The sequence below is a fragment of the Leptidea sinapis genome, chromosome 10, assembly GCF_905404315.1.
Source record: "Leptidea sinapis chromosome 10, ilLepSina1.1, whole genome shotgun sequence".
Taxonomy (NCBI): domain Eukaryota; kingdom Metazoa; phylum Arthropoda; class Insecta; order Lepidoptera; family Pieridae; genus Leptidea; species Leptidea sinapis.
The window spans coordinates 12,241,632-12,257,673 of NC_066274.1; the positions used below are offsets into that span (position 1 = coordinate 12,241,632).

Here is a 16,042-nt window from a genome sequence, read left to right on the forward strand (position 1 = left end):
CAATGTAAACACTATTTCAGTTTCAGCTGCGTATTTGAATTTAGAACCCGAAACATTTAGAAAAGGCCTTATTATTATATATTTTTGAAATTTGAATTTTCAATTTATGGCGCTGATGCATAAATACCCCTGAGGGACCATGACACTAACAAAGAGCGTTATACCGTTTTCCGAAAATTAGAGTTAGGGCAATCGGACGCTTCAAATTAAATTATTATTGCAATTAAATCCAATGTACTATCATCAAACCACATGATATTTATTAGTATCATGATTCTTTAGTACACTTGCTTTTTATGCAGGCTGAAACACAAACAGCAAGTGTAATAAAATTTGTTAACCCTTTTTACAAAGTCACAAAACACTAGTAAATCCCGCTTGTTTTCGATCGTCTTACACATAGTAAATTACTTTGGAGATATTTTTGCTTTATTTTGTAGTAGTATTTGTATATTTACAGGTATTTTAAGCTATAAATTTAAATTTACGGTCAAAAAAAGAGGTTAGTTACATTCTATTCTTGTATTAGAATAGAATATTTTTTCTAGTGTAACTTCTGTAGGTGGTATACCACAAGTAAGCACATCGGGGTTAGTTAGTATCCCGTAGGACAAATTATAAGGTAAAAATATTGTAATTGAAAGAGCTTTAGTCCACGGTTATAATGCTAACACTCTTCTTTGAAGGTATAGCACCGTTCCAGAGAAAAAAGCGTTATAGCCTAACCTCAAATTATGACATTTTTAAGAGTTGGGACATTTTTAAGGGAAGGAAAGAAAGGGAAACGCCTACAATTAGTTTCTGGCACTCGCCGGCCGCTACCGTGGCACGGTACGCTCGGCTCGTGCGTTGTTTTAACTGTTCTGATAAAACCTAACCTAACCAATTTTAATAAATTATAATGAAGAAGAGGACTAAAGATCTATCAAATACAATATGTTTACCTCTTAATTCATGAAACGGGATACTAACTCCAATCCCACATCGGTGCTAAAGATTAAATCAAGTTTTATTTTCTTATTTTAGACCAAAAAAAATATAAACATGCTGTAAGACTAAAAATGACATATACAAATATAATTACTTAAATATACGAGGGCAGCACTGAAAATTTCGGGAATCAAGGAAGTGACACAATATTAGTATTTAAAAATATATTTATTGCTTTTTGAAGTATTTTCCGCGAAATTTGACACATTTTTCCATACGATGGAACCAATCATTGAACCAACCATTCCATTCGGAAGTTGTGGTCTCCAAAATGGCCGTTTGTAGGCGTTCATAGCTTCTTCAGGTGATGAAAATCTCTAACCACGAAATTTATTCTTTAGTCTAGGGAAAGTACAGAAATCGTTAGTGCTTAGGTCGGGGCTGTACGGCGGATGGTCTAATAATTCTATGTTTTCTTGCTCTAAAAACTCTTTTGTTCTGTGCGCGGTGTGAGAACTCGCATTGTCGTGATGGAAGATGATGCGGCGGTTGCAGTTCTCTTTACGGAGTTCAGACACGACCTGTGGGAAACAAATGCTAGCATACCATTCTGCATTAACCGTTCTTTGTCCCTCAAGAGGTATAGTCGCAACAAGGCCGGTTTTGGAGACAAACGTGGCCACCTTTTTTTGCAACACTCCGTGAACGAACAATTTTTCTTGGCTTTAACTCATTTTCGAACACCGAAACTCGTGACTGGTTTTTTGTTTCGGGTTCATACGCGTATATCCAGGCTTCGTCACCTGATACGATGTTGTATAGGTACAGCATTTGAGGATCCTGCATTTTTTACACCTAATTATCATGCAAGATTATTTGAATTTAACGCATGCCAATGTCTAAAGTTGCCTGAATATCGCGGTATGTCACATGTCGATCTTCCTCAATCAGCTTACGCACAGCATCAACGTTTTCTTTGGTGACTGCAGTTTTTGGACGACCTTAACGGGGATCATCACTGAGCTTGACACGTCCACGTTGAAATTCAGCAAACCAGCGATAATTTGGTTTTATGAATAAATGTATGAATTGATTTGTTCTTATGGTTTTTAATATTTATTGTTCAGTGCTAATATTTTAAGCCGTTAATTAAAAATGACTCCGATGTTGAAACATGGTCTACAGCGATTTGTTTGGTACCAAGCTATATAAAATATGAGTTACATTACAAATAAATTCGGGAAAACTGGTCACACTTCCCATGTCATTTGACATTTATATTAAAATAAGAAAATGGCGTGTATGTTGTGTTGAAGAAATTTAAGTAAACATTATATTGTGTTTTTATAATTGAATTTATTATTTTTAAATTAATAATATTTTTTAACTGTTTATTGGGAGACCGTAAACAAAAGTGGACTCATGAGTCTCCTTACTGATGTCGGCCGTGGCTCCCACTATCCCCGGTTGGTGCTATTTTACTTGTTGCAGGATCGTCTTTTTGTTATTTTAATGGTTTCGAGAATTAAATAAATAGGTTAACTCTATCTATACATTTCTATCATATGAATTAATTTAATAATTTTCAAATAATATGTATTTGTACGACCTATTTTCTACTGACGTAGCTTTACTCGCCCGCGTGACGCGTTGTTAGGTTCTGTTGTATAATTATTCTAATGTATTCCCTGTTTCCTGCATTGATTCGATTAACATGATTTAATTATTATAGTATTTCAAGCGAGTGGTTTATTCATCACGACACTTAAAATGAAGCTATGGGAATATAAAATAAATGCTTGTCCAAAATTATTAGTGACCTGAATTTAAAACACTAATTAGTATGTTCATGAGTTCTATACACTTTATAATTAATGAATTTCGCTACTTAATAAATATATATTTAATAATATTAAATTTTATATACTCATGAAATATATATTTTAATTATTATTTTATCTGTCTCATATTTCCATTTTATTGTGAATCTGTACAATGAAATTAACTGGGATCTGTTTTATTTAATGAATATTTTATAATAATAAAATAATATTTATTGAATAATGTATTATTAATCTTATTACACACTTTATTATGGTTTATTAATTTATAAATATTTATTTGGAATGCAGCTTTATATACCTACATTTTGAAATACCAAAGAATTTATCCTAAATGAATGTAGTATGTAGCATGTCAAGTAAAGTTTACTTATAGCGTTTATCTAGGGAGGTTATGTAAATGTTTTCAATTTTAACAGGGGTTGACCCAACAAAGGAAATACAGAAGCGTCGAGGCGGTAGTGTTGGGTGAGTTATCACTTACATTCTGATTGATCTAGCCACTAAAACTATTGTATTATTTTAACAAATATCAGTTTTTTGGTGCCTTCTATATATTTTTTGCATTGTGATCTTCTTGTGTCATTTTTAAAGAAGATTTATAGATCAAGGTCAACTTTCATGTTTATATAGTGATTTTGCAATAATATCAATAAAGTCGCAACAAATGATATTAATTGAAATAAATAAGTAATCTCTTTAATGTTCGAGCTTAAACCCAGAATAGGTTTAAAGTTGCTTTTGTTTAACTATATTAATCTTCCTGAGAAGTTAGATCAAGAAATCAGAAAAAGAGCTATAAACGTAAGATAAAGTGTGTGTGTGTCGTAAAGCAAGTGAAAGAGAAGGGAGACCCGTTGCGGGCTTTCTTTTGCTGTATTTAGAAGAGGCCTACTTATTACATATTTATACATATTAAAGTCGCAACAAATGATATTAATTTAAATAAATAGGTAGTCTCTTAAAGTTCCTATTATCAAATGCGAATAAAAATTTACATTGTTCACCATTACTTTTATTGTTCTGATTGAGGTCAACAGTTGTTGCAAGTGTTGTGTTTTGCTTACATCATTTCACAATGACTAAAGGAATTTCTTTACTATTGTCAATTTAAACAATGTTAATATCAAAGGATTTATTGAATTAATATTTCATTTAATAAAAACTAATGAAGTGGTTTTAATCTTAAAGATTTGTTTTATTACTTATTAATCTAATATAGATTGTTGGTGATAAAATTGGCCTAATCAGCTACTATTACAATATTCATTGTGTTTGCAATTTATGTCAAATCCACAATATTCAAATCAAAGTGATGACTGGACAATTCATAGTCTAAGAAATATTTGTTTCACAGGCTTTGTATTAATTGTAATTTGTGGTTTGTTGCCTCCATCAGAATTGTATAATTAATCATCTTACAGACATTCTAATAAAAACATATAAGAAAATTTATTGAAGTAGGTGTTACTTTGCAGATATCCATAATTATTCAAACGAGTTGAGTTTACTTTGGTGTTAATTCCGCCAATATTTGTCTTTAAACAATTCGACACATGTTTCGCCCGTCTGTCCAAATCTGGCGACTCAACATGTCCTGAGGATGCCTCGTGTAGAGGGGAAACACGTGTTGAATTGTTTAAAGACAAATATTGCCGGAATAAACACTATAGAAAACTAAAATAATTTGAATATAAACATATAAATACAGCTCTCAAACCCTTTGCATTGATAACAGAGAGGGCAGCCCATTGTTTGATAGGCAAACATGTAATTGTCTCAACCAATAGGCACTTCAAATGTCTTTTTTTTTTTTTTATGGAATAGGAGGACAAACGAGCGTACGGGTCACCTGTTGTTAAGTGATCACCGCCGCCCATACTCTCTTGCAACACCAGAGGAATCACAGGAGCGTTGCCGGCCTTTAAGGAAGGTGTACGCGCTTTTTTTGAAGGTACCCATGTCATATCGTCCCAAATCCCATGTCTTGGTTACATGCAGCTTGTTGCTAGTACGTTTACTGAATATTTTTATTTTACAATAATGTTTAAAGAAGTGACAAGTCAATATTTCAATTAAGTTTTGATAGACTAACAACTTTCAGTTAATGGATTTTTCATGATAATTTTTAAATGCCACAAACAGAGATAGTTTTTATTTTATAACCACTTCTAGAATAAGTAAAATAAAACCATCATTTATCAGGTATGGTATTTGATATAATAATAACCATCCTGAACACATATTTTGAATGTATAACCATACAAATATCTGCTTTTTTTGCACAAAAGTTATCTGAATTTTAGCTTATTTATTGAGTTTTATCACTCTAATATTTGAAATGTCTAATCCGATTTGAAAGGGGGTTTTCACTGATTATAAATAGTGGCAACCTCCTCATATCTTTTTTAATTCATCTTATTATTGTTATGGTAAATAATTTCCTATGGTCAGATTATTTGATTTTAAATGAAATATACAGTGTGGGTGTCTGCTCGTTCTACTGAAATATGTAACACAATAGATTGTGGAGTAATATTATTTTATTTGTATTGCAATCAGATCAGATGACGACGACGCAAGTGGTGGGAAATACACAAGGATGGAGGAGGACAATATTCAAGATAAGGAAAGATTTGCAAGGTACACTACTTTTGATTACCACTATCAAACTTAATAATTTATATTTTTACCTGCGGTTCAAGCATTATATAATGATATATTACTGTGTATCTTTGTGAGGGCTATTCACGCTATTCAAATCAAATCAAATCAAAATCAGTTTATTCAAGTAGGTCACGAATATGACACTTATGAATGTCAAAAAAAAATAATACATTTTTCTTATTGAATCTACCGCTACTTCGTAAAGGATTGAGCTAATGAGAAGAAGTAGCAAGAAACTCATTGCCACTCTTTTATATCAAGATTTACAGATCATTTCAATTACAATATAATTTGTAAAATGTAAAATGATGCAACAAACACACTCAAACGTCAAATAGTCAATGTCTTACACGAGTAAGTCAAAAAAAATAAATGTAAATTAATACAAAAGTTATTGAGTACAGTAGCTGCATCATCCACATACACCATAAATCAATAAAGGTATTCTGTGAGCATTATATAAGCGATTATAAATAAATAAACATGTATATATCCATACATATATATGTATACACAATAACTTTAAAGAATCTGAAACCGAGTCCCCGGCAACAGGATCATCCCGCCACCACAAGCAGCGCCCGTTCACGAGCATGACGCATGAGACAGCCATCGCCTCCCTCAACCATATTTTAGGGAAGGGGACGACCCGTCCCATGTCGCCGCCACAAGCAGTGACATTTAAGCGAGCATGATGAAACCTGTTACGAGAACTCAACAAACAACAATAAAATAATCCCAATACATCCATATAATCCTACATATCATGCAATACTCACCAAATACCTCTACTTACAATTTAACAATTCTGCTTAAACTTGTAATCAATATTATATTTTTACTAACAGTAATCAAAAGCTCAATCCTTTAGGGTAAACTTATCAAAATCACATTATTCAGGCAGGTCAAGGAAATGACTTTTCTTTTTATATCCACCTCCTTTGAGGGTTGAGCTTTAATAAGAAGTGGCAAGAAACTCTTTGTGGCAATTACTCACACATCATTTCAGTTACAATATATGTAAAGTGATGCAGCAATAATACTCAAACAACAAATACTCAAAAAAAAAAAATGTAATTTAATACGTAAAAAACAAGAGCTATTGAGTACATTCACGGTATTTTAGGTATTATACCTATTAACCTAAATTAAGTCTTAAAGAATAAAGAAATTGCCTCACAATATATTCTTGGTAATGTTATGTATGTACATAGGCATATAAGTGAATTTGCTAGATACAGGAACAAACATAAACTTGTTATGCCTACTACTCGGTTGGGTCGAGTTAGTAAGTCTTTTGTTGGGCGATGTATATGCTTCTACAATATGATCCCAGAAAATGTACAAAACAAATGTGTTACGAAATTTAAAAGAATTATTAAAAAACGTTTGTGTGGGAAAGGTTATTATAGCATAAATGATTTTCTTAATGACACCACGGACTGGGATTAAAGCGAACACCCTCAGGCTCTTTAATTATAAATGTTTATTGTACGATATTACATTGTAATCCATATTTTATATAATAAAAAAAAGCCCGCTGAGTTTCTTGCGCCCATTCTTCTCAGGTCTGAGGCAGTCTCTTTTGAATAGGTGGTAGATTTTGACGTTCAATAAGTGATTATAAATCCTATTTTGAATAAACATATTTGAATTTGAACTGCTATAACCATAATGTTAACACCAGGAACAGACATAAACTTATAATGCCCATTACTCTGCAAAGTCTTGTGGTGATGTTTATATGCTTTTACAATAAGATCCCAGAAAAAGTGCGAAATAAATATGTAGGTAAATGTTTAAAAAAAATGTTAAATGTCGTTTATGTGTTAAATAAAGGTTTACTATTACATAGGTAAATGACTATTTAATGATCAGGAATGGAGCGACCGCCGTAAGGCTTTTTAAATTATAAAATTTGCTTGTATCGAAGTTGAGTTTCTTGCGCCCGTTCATCTCAGGTCCGAGGCATTGATTTCCGAATGAGTAGTATAGAAAAATATTTAAATTTCAATATCCCACTATGCTCATATCGAAGACTAGCTTCCCGCGATGCAATAAATCCTCGGGGCTCTAGCGACGGGTGAGTGTAGTGCGTCACAGCTATTGCAAAATTATTGTCGAAGCCATCTTTGCAAGATTTTTACAAAATTGTTCTTTCTAAAAACGTAGAATAGCACGAGGAATAAATCATTTTAGTGATTTTTGCTTCGTTAGGCCAAAGAAGTATAACTTCTTGCGTGCATATACATAATACACACACTTTTTTGTTTTTTATAGTTAAAATAGCTGACCCAGCAAACGTCGTATTGCCGATATTAAAATCGCGATACAAAAGTAACTGTTGATGGTAGATGAGTGAAAATTTGAAGTTGTATGTATTTTTTAATGCTGACTCATAAACAAACAAAATAAAAAAAATGTCAAAAATATTTAAAAAAAAATCGTGTGGACCATTCTTAACATTAAGGGGGATGAAATATAGATGTTGGCCGATTCTCAGACCTACCTAATATGCACTTAAAATTTCATGAGAATCTGTCAAGCCGTTTCGGAGGAGTTCAATGTTTAACACCATGATACGAGAATTTTATATATTAGATTAAACTTCTTTTGCGCGTTAAGGAAAAATTATGAGAGTGAATTCCTGCGATGTGCGCGCACATCGTCACGCAAATTCGACACCCTGACGTTAGTTGGTCAACTAGACCATTTCTATCGTACTTCAGCTACAAAGCCTCTTGTAACTCACGTGTACTTAATTACAACAATGGACGACAGTTAAATATATAATACAAGTTTTAAAATAAAAAATTATACAAAAATTTCGCTCTAATTGTATTAAAATTATTTAATTACACGTTATTTAACTATATTATGCTGTATTAAAATATGTATTTTCATTGGTTGCATTTAATACCTTCTTTATTACAACATTGTTTTTTCTACAATCGTAAAATAGCACGAAGAATAATTAAGTTTATTACGCCAATGATCAAAGAAGAATAACTTATGGCGTGCGTGCATAAGTACACACTTTTTTTTATTATTTATTTAACAAATAATCATTAAAAGTTGCGTTGTGTCTGCATCCAATCATTATCTATCACTCGACTGTTTCTCATAGCGACGGTCAACTTTCAAAGTAAACTTTCTAAACTAAAAGCCCTTCACGCTTGGCGGTTACTTATAGTGAACTAGTGGACCCGACAGACGTTCTCTATAATAAATAAAATAATGTTTTTTATATATTTGTCATTTATATATCATAACATCACGAATTATTTCGTAGAATATGCTCCCTATTGTTGTAATGAAATTGTTTTACAGCAGAACTGTCAAACCGTGCGTCAATAAATTCTGTCATAGAAAATATGTCCATACAAAACAAACATCGGACGACGGGAGACACATCAAAGGAAAAACAAAATTGTTGTTTATATTTAATTCCAAACACTTTCATATTTATTCACCTTTTAAACTTTCCCTGGACTTCCATAAATAATTCAAGGCCAAAATCAGCCAAATCGGTCCAGCCGTTCTCGAGTTTTAGCGAGACTAACGAACAGCAATTCATTTTTATACATATACCAGCTGACCCGACAGACGTTGTTCTGTATATAATAAATAAAATAATATTTTTATATGAATTTGTCAATAATATATCACATAAAATCAAGAATTGCTTCGTAAAAATGCACCCTGTTGTTGTAATAAAATTGTTTCACAGCATAACTGTCAAACCGTTGCGTCAATGAAATCGACGGGGTACGCATGAAAGGAAAAACAATTGTTTTTATTTAATTCCGAGCATTTTCACTATTTATTCACATTTTAAACCTTCCCTGTACTTCCACAAATAATTCAAGACCAAAATTAGCCAAATCGATCCAGCCGTTCTCGAGTTTTAGCGAGACAAACGAACAGCAATTCATTTTTATATATATAGTGATTTTTTATATATAGATAGTGAATAAGAGATCTTATATCTGAATACGATTTCCTTACTACAGTAGGTAGGGGTCTTATTAATTACGTAAATATGATATATAATAATAATAATATATAATATAATTATAAACTCTGATGCACAAAACAATAACAAAACCATTGACACACAATTGACAATTCCGCCCGCAAACCAATTTTCAATAAATTTTTTCTCTAAATTTTGGCTCGGATACCTGATATCTAAAGATAAGCCTATTACAATTAAAGTATCGTTTCTGCATATTTAAATGAATTTACTATGTATTAAAGGAAACAAAAGAATTTAAAGTAACAAAAATTAATTAAATATGCAATACAATGTATTCTGTAAATTCAGTAAGATTTGAAAATAATACTGAAATAAGAAATTGAGTCAAATGTCTCGCAAATTGGCCGCTAACGCCATCTAGCGATATAGGAAACTACCAAAGAGAGCTAATCGGCCTCCATAGAAAACGCCAATGTATAGAAGTGAAACGACCCTGGCTGAGTTAGTAAGAGCGCTCGGAGGAAACCCCAGCGGCGCGGGTTCGAGTCCCGCATCGTTCATAAATTTTGGTTACGAATTTAATTTGTATAATTAATCCCAGACGTGGGGGATATCACTTTAAAAATAACAAATTGTTTCAATAAACTTTTCAGTATCTTACGTGTATCTCAATGCCAGTATAGAAATCTCAAAGTAAGCACATTAGTCTAAGAGTAAATGAATGAAGGTCTACAATATTCCCATATTAAAGCGTCATTCATTGTTTTTGATTGAAAACGTGTCTTATCGTGCGTCAAGGGTGTATCGTTATTAACATTTTTTATACTTACGATAATGTGATGTAACTTTTACAGTCACCTATCACGGCACACGAAAAGCCTTGAGCGAATTGTACAATCCATTATGATATGTTGTAAATAAACGAACTGTTGACTCCTGAAAAATGCTCTGTCGTAAATCCTACCACTCAGCTGAATATTATCTATGTAAGTGATCGGACAGCCTGGGACTGGATTATTTTATAGCAATTACAATTGCAGCATACAAATGATTTAAGTTTTCTTTAGTGTTAATTCCGCCAATATTTGTTTTTAAAACAATTCGACACGTGTTTCGCCTCTACACGAGGCATCCTCAGGACGTGTTGTCTCGCCAAAATCTGGCACGAGACTCATTGCATGATGTATAATTTCGCCTGTTCAGCTATACCTGCCTGCAAAATACGAATTACAGTACTACAGATGGGACATTGTGTGATCCGGAAAGCAGAAGACCCGGGTTCGAATCCAGATGTCCTATTAGTTTTTTTTTTGTTCAAATTTTGTACCTTCTTAAAAATCCGAGCAATGCTCGGTCGTCCAGGTACTTAGATTGAGTCTATTTGTTTCCGAAGCGGTGGTAGTGTTTGAAGTGACGCCAAAAAGAATTCTAAAGGAATCAATTTTGAGAAATTGAATGCATTTTTTTTAATAAATATTGTATTTCTATATACTATACTCGAACCCTTGGCTCAGTTCATAGAGTAACTTATTATGGGGAGAATAGAGTCATCAGCTTTATCGCCGATCAGGCGCCATCTCGTGAAACCGGAAGAAATATTAATGCATAAATAAAACAACACATCTAACTACTTCAATATTTATTTACATTAAAACTGACATTAAAATTTGTATTTAAACCATACTGTATCGATCATACTGTTATAACTTGTCGGTTTACTGCCGTAAAAGAAATTGCATATGTAATTTGTAGATAAATTCGGAAACTAGATATCATGAGGATTAATTTCATATATAAAACAAATTTAGTAAGTAATTATAAACTCTGATGCACAAAACAATAACAAAACCATTGACACACAATTGACAATTCCGCCCGCAAACCAATTTTCAATAAATTTTTTCTCTAAATTTTGGATCGGATACCTGATATCTAAGGATAAGCCTATTACAATTAAAGCATCGTTTCTGCATATTTAAATGAATTTACTATGTATTTAAGGAAACAAAAGAATTTAAAGTAACAAAAATTAATTAAATATGCAATACAATGTATTCTGTAAATTCAGTAAGATTTGAAAATAATACTGAATAAGAAATTGAGTCAAATGTCTCGCAAATTGGTCGCTAACGCCATCTAGCGATATAGGAAACTACTAATCGGCCTCCATAGAAAACGCCAATGTATAGAAGTGAAACGACCCTGGCTCAGTTAGTAAGAGCGCTCGGAGGGAACCCCAGCGGCGCGGGTTCGAGTCCCGCATCGTTCATAAATTTTGGTTACGAATTTAATTTGTATAATTAATCCCAGACGTGGGGGATATCACTTTAAAAATAACAAATTATTTCAATAAACTTTCAGATTTAAATAGTCCACCTGTCATTATCTGATATGATCACATAGAATCGTCTGAGTTGGTCCTAGTTCCTAATCAAGGTTGGACGAGATGTCGTTCGGTACTCTTTGATTAATGCTTCGACACCAAAACAGTACCAGTGTTGCCAACAAGAATCGCGGATGCCATGCCGCTATCTTTAATTTATTTAAAGCAATTCCCATCTTCACTATTCATTCGGGGCAGCCCCGGGTCGCTTTAAAAACGACATGCAAAATTATATTTTCTTTTTTCATCCTAAGATCGCCGATAATACTATCAACTATGCTGTACGATATTTTTGTTATTCATTAGAAAAAATACATTGGACACTGTCTAAGAAACATGCAGTATTATATTCCATTCGATATTCTAGTCTCAATTTATATATGTATAATGAAAATATTAATTATTTCTTGCAGCCGGGAAAATCACTGTGAAATTGAACGGCGTAGACGAAACAAGATGACGGCTTATATAACGGAACTATCCGATATGGTTCCAACATGCTCGGCTCTCGCACGGAAGCCCGACAAACTCACCATACTGCGTATGGCGGTTGCACATATGAAAGCATTAAGAGGTACTCCTTTTATATTACATTTAAATAAAACACTTTTATAGGATTAAAACTAGGTTTTTGTAACTGTAATTTCTCCCTGAAAACGAGATCTGCAAAGGTCTTGAAGCGCCGGGTTAACTAAAATAAAAATAAAAAATGTCACTCTTACGCAAAAATCTAATGTAAAAACACAGTTACAATTACACGCATTTTAATCATTTAAAATTGTTTTATTTAAATATTCATTTCGGTATAGGTATTTTTATGTGTTTGCCTATCGAGGTGCGAGTCTAAAACTACTTATATTATATCATAATAATGTCTGTATCCAGAATAATTTAAGAGAGACGTTAGAAATGTATGTAGATAACGAAGGTAAAATATCTCTATGAAATTAGTATACTTCACCCTACAATTATTTTAATATTGACGATTTCATATTTTAACCCTTAATAGGTCTATTGTGACCACCCACCCACAAGTCGAAATTTAAATAAAAACTGAATCAGCGGCGCAATATTGAATACGTACCTAATTGGTAATAGCGTACCAGAAAATAGACCCATGCGCTGTGGTTGTTGACTGACATACAAAATGTTTAGAGGAGTTGTACAGTCTAACATTAGCAGCCGAATTTTACCGCCAGACTACACGTCCAAATGTAAAATTTCATACATTTTACAACTGCGCGATTTGGAAGAATCTTTATGGATTTAGCTGCTTTCTGCAGTATTCCTGAACTGATCGTAAAATCCCGAAAGTGTACCTTACAGTTAAACTGTATAATTATCGGGCAAATATTAACATTATAATTTCGGTACCAAGTTTGAATTTTTCTTTAATGTTAGTATACATACTTCATCCGATTTCTTACTGTTGTAGTCTTGACGTAGGAGTAAGGCTTTAATTATTTTTTTATAGTGTGACCTATAAAACATAAATTTTCTTCAAATTTTTAGGTACTGGCAACACCTCTACCGATGGAACGTACAAGCCGTCATTTTTGACTGACCAAGAATTAAAGCACTTAATCCTAGAAGCCGCCGACGGGTTTTTATTTGTGGTCAGCTGTGACACTGGCCGTATAATATACGTTAGTGATAGCATCGCGCCTGTACTTAATTACTCCCAGGTTAGTATTTTTATTTGTATTGAAACAAACACTGATACTTTCTCCATCTTTATTGGGCACTTCGTATTTTTGAATTAATTTGTGAAATGTTTAAATAGTTACAGCTTATTGTGCCATTCTTTGCTGGTTTATAATATTATATTTAATACTATCATGATTGTTATATTTTCACAATTCTTTTGTACCGTCATTTTTTATGATATCGTGTGAAATCGTGATGTTATATAGAAAAAAGAAGTTCTTTTGTCACTTGAATTTAACATTTATCTACACCCATGCTTTAAATCCTCTATTAAAGATTCTAAAACAGTTAGCTTATTGCCAACATCAAATATCATCAAATCGAGTATTGTAATGAAATTCAGTACAACATTACAACATCTGTTTTCATTACAACACTCCTTTGGATGATATTATGGTTACTAGGACTGGCTTTTTTAATGTTAGCAGTAAGCTTACTGTTTCAGAATCTTTTATAGAGGATTCATATTATGAGTGTAGATAAAGTCTTGTATGCAACTGTTGATAATTAGGCATTAAAACAATCATGTAATACTTTTATCACATTGAACCCACATTCGTGTTTTAGTACCCCTTACTACACAACAGTTGCATAAATAACTATTAATTGTTTTAGGGGGAGTGGTATTCGTCATGTTTATATGACCAAGTGCATCCAGACGATGTTGAGAAAGTACGCGAACAGTTGAGTACGCAAGAGCCTCAGAATACCGGACGTATATTAGACCTGAAAACGGGCACTGTCAAGAAAGAGGGCCACCAGTGTAAGTATACTTTTCATTTTTTTTATTGTTAAAAAAACATCATCAAATTATTGAGAAGAGCAGGACGTTCAGTTGATGGTAATTGATACGCTCTGGGTAGGGCCTATAAATTACGACACGATTACAATGCAGTGCCGCTCAGGATTAATAAAAAATCCAATAATTCTAAGTGGCACTACAATTGAAATCTCCTTAAGACATAAGATGTTAAGTCTTGTTTGCCCAGTAATTTCACTAGCTACGGTGCTCTTCAGACCGAAATACAATTAAGTTTTACACATTACTGCTTGCTTTACGGCAGAAATAGGCGCCGTTGTGGTACCCATAATGTAGCCGGCATCATGTGCAAAGGAGCCTTCCACTGGTATGGCGAGATGCGTTGCCATCCTTTACTTTAATAATAAATACTTTAAACTTAGATAATTTATACGTCTAGATAGAGTCTCTTGCTGCTAGACAACCAATGAAAACAGGCCAGGTTTATTACTTTAGTGTGCGTGACAAGCTACGTCTTACACTCGCTGTTTGTATGTCACTTTGTGTTAGTGTGCGTTGCTCAAAATTGAGTTTAATAGTCAACCTTAGTTTTTTTCGGTGTTTTCACAGCTGGCAAATTCTATTTAGACGTATAAATGGTCTAAGACTAATAGTATTTTATGCAACAGTTGTATAATGAGGGTATATGAAAAATATACGTGGCGTGGATATTTTTGTTAATGAATGACGCCACGAGCGATTTTTGCCCTAGTTATTTGAAATAAAACTAAAACTTAACAAACAAATGTCACAACTTTTCGAGTTGCCGCTTAAATGGGCGGGAAATGTATTGTATACATACTTATCTCTGGCGATTGGTTTCATTTTTCCTTTAAGGAATAAAGGTACATACAGAAAACGCGGGAAAATTGAAAATTACAAAATATACCTAGCAGCCAAATTGGCAAATTATATTAAAAAGGTTTTTTCTTAAGTTGACATTAAAATGTTAAATGTAATGATTTTAACAGGAAAATATTATGTTTGTAATATAGTTTATATATTATGCATTACGTTTATTATTACCTAATATTTCTTTTAACCTAACATACCTAACCTAGATTTAGTTGTCTATGGTACCAAAACAATGACGCTTTTTTGGCGACTTTATAGTACGGTAATCAACGCATTTTTAGGCTATAGACTTTTCCAAAGTCTCATTATAGTAATAAATGTTCTTATATTAGTGATCGTGGCTGTATAAAAGTAGAGGAATAGAAAAAATAAATTTCATTGTACATGTTTGAAGTGATTCTAAATGTACACAGCGTCAATGCGTCAAGTGATGGGGTCGCGGCGCGGGTTCATCTGCCGCATGCGCGTGGGCGGCGGCGCAGAGAACGCGCACGTGGGGCGGCTGCGCGCGCGCAACTCGCTCGGCCCCTCCCACGACGGACACAACTACGCCGTGGTGCATTGCACCGGCTACATCAAGAACTGGCCGCCCACAGGTCTGTGCCATTGTAACAAAGGCATAAAAGGCATTTATTTTCTCAAGTGGATTCCTTTAGATTTATTTTTGATGTCATTTCTAATATACTAGACATTACTACCGCTTCGGAAACAAATGGCACTCTGAGATAGAAGAAGCGAAGAAGCGGCGCAAGAAACTCTCCCAGCATTATTTTTGCGCTCTTTTTTAATCAAATATGTAATATTGTATTATTGTCATTGCTTTTGCTATAAAATATTCACAATCTAGTCCCAGGCTGTCGGATCACTTAGATATTCAGCTG

General features: G+C 33.3%; 1 protein-coding gene across 4 annotated transcripts in view; it reads left to right on the forward strand.

Annotated features, from left to right (window-relative positions):
• The first annotated feature begins 2,204 nt into the window (after positions 1 to 2,204).
• LOC126966445 (aryl hydrocarbon receptor nuclear translocator homolog) overlaps positions 2,205 to 16,042 on the forward strand; it is a 33,796-nt gene continuing 19,958 nt past the window's right edge. For all 4 annotated transcript variants that reach the window (XM_050810484.1, XM_050810485.1, XM_050810486.1 and 1 more), the window contains exons 1-7: positions 2,205 to 2,396; positions 3,191 to 3,239; positions 5,334 to 5,414; positions 12,214 to 12,374; positions 13,313 to 13,485; positions 14,123 to 14,270; positions 15,575 to 15,757. In XM_050810484.1, the coding sequence (XP_050666441.1) occupies positions 2,369 to 2,396; positions 3,191 to 3,239; positions 5,334 to 5,414; positions 12,214 to 12,374; positions 13,313 to 13,485; positions 14,123 to 14,270; positions 15,575 to 15,757 (823 nt within the window). In that variant the 5' untranslated portion in view covers positions 2,205 to 2,368. The remainder of the gene's footprint in view (positions 2,397 to 3,190; positions 3,240 to 5,333; positions 5,415 to 12,213; positions 12,375 to 13,312; positions 13,486 to 14,122; positions 14,271 to 15,574; positions 15,758 to 16,042) is intronic.